This window comes from Myotis brandtii, unplaced genomic scaffold, assembly GCF_000412655.1.
Source record: "Myotis brandtii unplaced genomic scaffold, ASM41265v1 scaffold266, whole genome shotgun sequence".
Taxonomy (NCBI): Eukaryota; Metazoa; Chordata; class Mammalia; order Chiroptera; family Vespertilionidae; genus Myotis; species Myotis brandtii.
Genome location: NW_005360124.1, coordinates 9,957,684 through 9,964,443, shown reverse-complemented (window position 1 = coordinate 9,964,443; position 6,760 = coordinate 9,957,684). Strand labels below are relative to the sequence as shown.

General features: G+C 38.0%; 1 protein-coding gene across 3 annotated transcripts in view; it reads left to right on the top strand.

Annotated features, from left to right (window-relative positions):
• Window positions 1-6,760, top strand: part of LOC102251224 (cytochrome P450 1A1-like) — a 32,357-nt gene that overhangs the window by 18,902 nt on the left and 6,695 nt on the right. Inside the window, exon 7 of one of the 3 annotated variants that reach the window (XM_005868314.2) lies at window positions 2,208-2,373. The exons of 1 other annotated variant lie outside the window; for it this stretch is intronic. In XM_005868314.2, the coding sequence (XP_005868376.1) occupies window positions 2,208-2,358 (151 nt within the window). In that variant the 3' untranslated portion in view covers window positions 2,359-2,373. Of the gene's footprint in view, window positions 1-2,207; window positions 2,374-6,760 lie in introns of those variants that run through there. One more of the 3 variants, XM_005868313.2, reaches the window with a different exon arrangement.

The following is a 6,760-nucleotide window of genomic DNA, read 5'->3' as shown; positions in this document are numbered from 1 at the left end:
TTTATGTAATACTATATGTAATACTTTAAACAATAAAGAATTTATATATATGCTGACATGAAAAGTATATTACATGTAAATAGAATGCTGACCAAAAATTATTTTTTAAAAATTTCAGTTTATGTTTATGCTCTAACTAAAGTATTGCATTCATTTGAGCTTATAAATTCCTTCTACTTCTGTGAACTCATATAAAAGATGAAGAAAAGTTTAAGGATGGCAAGAATCATAAAATTCAGGGGTTTGGTCTAGAGAGAAGTGAATCTTCAACTAGACAAACTGAATTAAAACATTATGTATGCAAGTTCTGAGTTATTTAAATTAAAACAAAAGCTGACAACTGAGAACAAGGAAAGAGAAAAAAACTGTATAAGATGTTAAAAGTCTGGGATTATTCATTGATTGGTTAAGAAGCTCTACACACCTACATAACACCTTATTTCATTTTTAATGAATGTTTTTAGGTGCCTACTATAAGCCAGGACTTTAGATGCCAAACATAAAAAAATGACTAAAATATGACTTCTAACTTTAGAAGCTCTTTAAAGGTAGAGGCAAATAATGATGTGTGTGTGTGTGTGTGTGTGTGTGTGTGTGTGTGTGTGTGTACACAATATGCAATTTTCTCTGTTTGTGAAACGTCTTTAACAGGTTGAATGCTTTTTTTGGAGCAAGTATATATTTGTGTAGTTCTGCCAATACCTCTTTGCACAGCTGGTCCCTCTGCTAAGGAGTTTTTATTCTTTGACTCGTCTGAGCCAGCTTGGCCTGTTTTGTACTATTTTCTAGCATTCCATACTCAGTGGGCTTCACTGGGTTTCGGGTCTCTTACTGTTATGCCTGACCTTTTGACTTTCAGTGGTCTGGAATTCCCAAGGGGTTTTGCCATCTTAGAGGAGGTGAGAGCAGAGCAGTTTAGAAATTCAGCACCTTGGGAAGAGAGTTTGACACCCTCGGAGGATAGAAGGTTTCAGCAGTGCCTGCTTAGCTTCTTCAGTGTCTGGAATGTGAAGTCATTCAACATGTACTCAGATGACTCATTCCCACTGAAAATATTTATTGGCAATCCACTTCATCGGGCTTCTGTGGGCAACGGAACAGTATTGTGTATAAAGGCTTTTCCAAAGTTTAAGTTGCTTTGGGCGGTGAAGTGGTTTTACAAGATGATCTCTTTTTAGTTAATATTTTTACTCTACTTATTGCAGCGAATTGGGAAAGGAAGTCAAGTACATGAAAACTCCTCTTTGGAACAAGAGCAATAATGGCTTTTGGTTTTGAAATAAGAATCAAAGGTGGTGTTTTTCCCAGGCTATTGGGCAAGATAAATATGAACCCAATTATTTTAGATATGAAAAGCTGCTGTTTGCTTTTTAGTTTAAAAATTGTATAAATCTTCCCTCCATTTAAAGAAAGTTAACTTGCTCACTTCTCCTTCCCACTGCTTTCTGCTCTATCCTACAAACAAAAGTTTGTCAGGGAACTTTTTATTAAAATATACATACAGAAAAGTGCACAAAACAGAATTTTAAAATGACGGATTTTTACAAACTGAACTCCATCAACATCCCATAACCCACCCTCCGCCCATCTTTTCATGACCACTTTCAGTCTCCAATCTCTGTGCCCCAGGGATGGCTGTTTTCCTGACCTCCGGTGCCATAGTTTGGTCTGTCTGTTTTGAATTTTAAATAAGGGAATGAAACAGTATGTACTCTTTTGTGCTTGACTTCTTTTGTAACACGTTGTGCTTGTAAGATTTATCCACATTCTATTTGCCAGATCGATCCACATTGTGCGTAATTATATTTCACTCATTCTCATTGCGCTGCTATGAACGTCCCAGTGCCCATTTTTTTGGTGAATGTATGTCCATCTTTCTGTTCGCCATGTGAATGTCAGACTGGAATTGCTGGGTCATGAAACATTCACATGTTTAACTTTAGAACTTCCAACTGGTTTTTCAGCATGGCTGTGCCAATTGATGGTTTCACAAGCAAGGTAAAAGGGTTCTCTTGTTTTTTCCACATCCTTTTCAACAGCTGGTATTTTCTGTGTTATTTTCTGCATTTTTGTTTTAGCCGCTGTGATGGCAAACATGCCCTCATTAAAGAGACAGATGGTCAGAAACACCCCTGGCCTATTACCTTAGGTGAACTTGGTTTTGGCAATGTTACTTAGCTCACTCTCTCTTAATGAAATGAATCTAGGACAAGACCGAGTGTATTCGTCCACCGAAGTCCTTCAAAAGTGGATCTCCCAACCCTCTGCTCCCGCCCCTCAAATACTACAAATGATCTTACCTCACAGTTACCATGGCCTCCTGAGAAAGCAGTTTTTGCCAAGACAATCTTTTTCTAATTTCCTTGGGAAGATACGCTATAGAATTAATAAAAACAATTTTTTGCCTTCAAAATATATCCCAGTTATTACAATGTCTATGTTTTGTTCATAGTTTAGGGGTGATCTAGAAGTGGTTATTTATATCTGTCTTGTGTGGTGTGTGCCTGTTATTTTTTTTTTTTATTTTCGGAATTCAATTTTTCATTACAACAGCTGAGATTAAAAAACAGGATGTTCTCTCTATTATCACATTTCTAGAATTCCTTCTTGGTCAAAAGTGTAAATCTCTTGACCCTTCCAAACTTTTGTCTTTCTGAGGAGAAAAGAAAATCCTGGGGAGAACACTTTGAAATCTTCTTTATTATTTTCCATTGCTTTTGTGTTTCATTTGCTCTATTTCACTCTATGTATTTTTCAACTAATACCATTCTGTTCATTCTTTATTTATTTATTTATTTATTTATTTATTTTAAAATAAAGAATTGGAGTAATATTAGCAAGGTATTACTGGCAATAAAACATCTTAAGTTTTAATAGTAAAATTCTTCCAATTTTTGATTGAGAAAGTTTGAAATTCCTCTTTCAGCTGTTATGAACTCCAAAAGTGGATTTTATATACAATGATCCTTTAATAAGTAGTCTCTAAGAAAAACAGAAGCTTTTCTACACTTAATTTATAGACACAGTTGAATTTATAACTTCATTTTGTTTATAGTATCTTTTGCCATGCAAATATATGTAATTTTTAAGCTGCCAAATATAGTTTTTTCCTTTATGGTTTTTGAAATTCCTGTCATACTTAGGAAAGTCCCACCCTAGATTTCTATTAATAGCCCCTTAGATTTTCTTCCAATATCCTATCTAATAAAAGGGTAATATGCAAATTGTCCCCTCTACTGGGAGTTAGTTCGACTGAGAGTTCGACCTGGAGTACAACCAGGGGCGGGGCCAGCTGGCCGGCCAACCATCTTAGGCCCCTCCCCCCAGCTGGCCTGGCCCAATTGGCCCTGATCAGGGCCAGCCAGCTGGACCAACCCATGCACGAATTCATGCACTGGGCCTCTAGTTTTTCTTATAAAAAAATGATAGAGATTCAATTCTGTTTGCTTCTGGATGGATAATCAATCATATCAACACTTTATTAAACTAACCACTTTTTTTCACTAAGTTAGATTACCCCTCCCCCCCATGTAATGATCTTTCTGTGGGTGCTCAACCATATGTGACTAATTATTTATCTAGTTCTGTGCCAGTATCATACACTTTTGACTACAGTGACTTTTTTGTTATCTATTTGGAAGTCTCCTACTTAGCCTTCTTAATTGTTCTTATTCAATGTTCATAAATTTTTGGCTATTCTTAGAGATTCATAACATTCCAGAATCACTTTATACACTTCATTTGGGTTTCATAACTTAGCTTTTATGTCTTATACTAATCTTGCTATATTTTGTTCTCAGAATTGTATTGTTTTATCTCTATTATAGACAGATATGTCCCTTACACTTTAGTTTCAAATTTATTATTATTAGCGTAGAGGAAAAGCTATTGATTTTCAGAAGGTGTCCAGTCAGAGTTAATCTTAGGATTTTTCAGGAGCTACTGGGAAGGGATACTCACCATTTCTCCTATTTCCATTTGGTTTAGGTAGATCTTATTTTTCTTTTTTTTATTAAATAAGGTGGATATGGAAATTTGAATTTGATTCTCTCAGCTGATACTGATGCTGGGAATCTCCAGAAAAATGCCAGGTTACACTCTGCTACTATCATGAGAAAAAAATTAATGTAGAATTGAACCTAAAAGAGTGCTTAAATGTTATCAAAGATGTGTAGGCTGAAGCTGAGATTGCTTCATTTAAGAGTTGAGTTTTAAGAGTTACTAATACAATAAAACATAGGGGGAGTCTAAGTACAAATTTGTAAATATAAAGTAATCCAGTTTTGTGAAATGATGATGAGGCATACCTATGTTTTATTGCCTGTACAATATAAATTTGTAGAATTTAGAAATTCACTTGACAATCACAATTTTATTCAAGAAAATGTTGTTAATTAAAAACCAACACTAATTATAATATCAATAGCATAATTATGCTCTTTCACTTAAAGAAAACATTGCCTGAACCCACTATGGTGTTTCTGAGGTTTCTTTTTCTATCCATCTTGTTTATTCAGCTGACTTATTTTTTTTTTCATTATTGGCTTCCTAGCAAATCATTGCACAACTCATATTTTGTTTGTGTTTCACTTTTAAAATGGCATTGAGGCCAATCCACAGCTTACAAATAATTGACTATATTTGAAATTATATTTAGGGGATACCTTTGCTTTCTGTTGAAAAATGGTTGAGACTCAAATAGGATTAGGACTTTTTATCACTCTGGGTTTCAAAACATAATTTCTGTATCATTTATTAATTCCCTTATTTGTTCTTTCATTTCACTTCATAAATGTTTAATTGTGACTATGGTCCAGGCACTTTTCCAGACACAGCAGAAGCATATCAGAAAAAATAGCCAAAATCTTTGACAAAATCAGTGTAGGAAAAAATAACTATTGTGTTTCAACAGACAATTATACATTTTCTCTTGCACACTTTTTTAATTTTTCAAATTCTAGGGCAAAACCAGAAGAGAGATAATGGTGGTAGACCAGGGAACTTCCAGTGAGAAGTGGTTAAACTCTGGATATATTTTGAAAATAGAAGAAAAGAATTTGCTGGATGTGAAACAGATGGCTTGTATTAGTCACTGTCCCATCAGAAAAGATATGGCACATTAAATTAAGATAATTAGAGGTATCTACACTAATAAAAGACAAAGATGCTAATTGACCATACATTCGCTATGCCCCAAGCCACGCCCACCAGCCAATCAGAGTGACTATATGCAAATTAACCCAACCAAGATGGCAACCAGCAGCCATGGAGCTGGAGCAAGCAGGTGGCTTGGTTGCCCGGGTGACGGAGGAAGCCAAGCTTCCCGCCTGCCCTGAGCCGGCTGTGGCCTCCACTCATGGCATCAAAGTTTCAATTATAGAAGACAAATAAATCCCAGATACCTGCTTCCAGCCAGCCTCCACTGGGAGCTTGGGTGGCTGGGGGCTATGGCCAGCCTGCAAACAGCCATCAGCCCCTCACCCAGGCTGGCCAGGCATTCCTATATAATAAAAGGGTAATATGCAGATTGACCCTAACAGCAGAACAACTGGGAATGACTGGTCACTATGACACACACTGATGAAGGGGCTGTGGCCAGCCTGCAAACAGCCATCAGCCCCTCACCCAGGCTGGCCAGGCATTCCTATATAATAAAAGGGTAATATGCAGATTGACCCTAACAGCAGAACAACTGGGAATGACTGGTCACTATGACACACACTGACCACCAGGGGGCAGATGTTCAATGCAGGAGCTGCCACCTGGTGGTCAGTGCGCTCCCACAGGGGGAGCTCTGCTCAGCCACAAGCCAGGCTGATGGCTGCCAGTACAGCGGTGGTGGTGGGAGCCTCTCCCGCCTCCTCAGCAGCGCTAAGGATTTCCGACTTCAGCTTAGGCCTGCTCCCCGCTGGCAAGTGGACATCCCCCAAGGGCTCCCGGGCTGCCAGAGGGATGTCTGACTGCCAGCTTAGGCCCAATCCCCCCAGGGAGCGGGCCTAAGGCAGCAGGTGGACATCCCCCGAGGGGTCCCAGACTGCGAGAGGGCACAGCCGGGCTGAGGGACCCCCCTAAGTGCACAAATTTTTGTGCACCAGGACTCTAGTTTTTAATAAAAGAATTATTTAGAAAGATGTGGGCAAAGTATAAGGAACCCCACAGAACAGTACAATGCCCCGAAGAATGAAGAGAAAATGTAGGTATTCAAATTTAGAAGCTGAAAGTTTAGTATATCAAAACAAAAACCCGTGTTCAGTGGAATTAAGACCAGCCTTAAGGAAAGCATCCAGCTCAAAGCTACCCCATAAGGACATAGACAAGGGGATCAATACTTTGACTTCACTCTCCTCCCTCCCTCCAATCTTCAGCAAAGGCTCCCCATTAACTGGAACCAAGTGCAAGACAAAGGACAGGGAGAACCTTGATTTAGTTTTCATCTTATGGCACAGGTCAGCTTTCATTGTCATTAATCAAAGTATAGAAGGGTGAGGAATGGGCCTAGGGGACAATGGGAGATATTCAGGATGACTCTATAGCAGCGATTTTGAACTGGTGTGTGGAAAGAATTTGTGAAACGTGCAATACCTGACTATTTAGTCAGGGGCACTGACCTCTTTTCCTTTAGATTGTCAAATAAAAAAGTGACAACAGCCAACACAACAATAGCCATCCAGTGTGAATGAATCAAAATTATACCTATATTTTTTGTCAGATCAGCAAAAAATATATATATATATATATATATATAATGTATTCTTTGGTG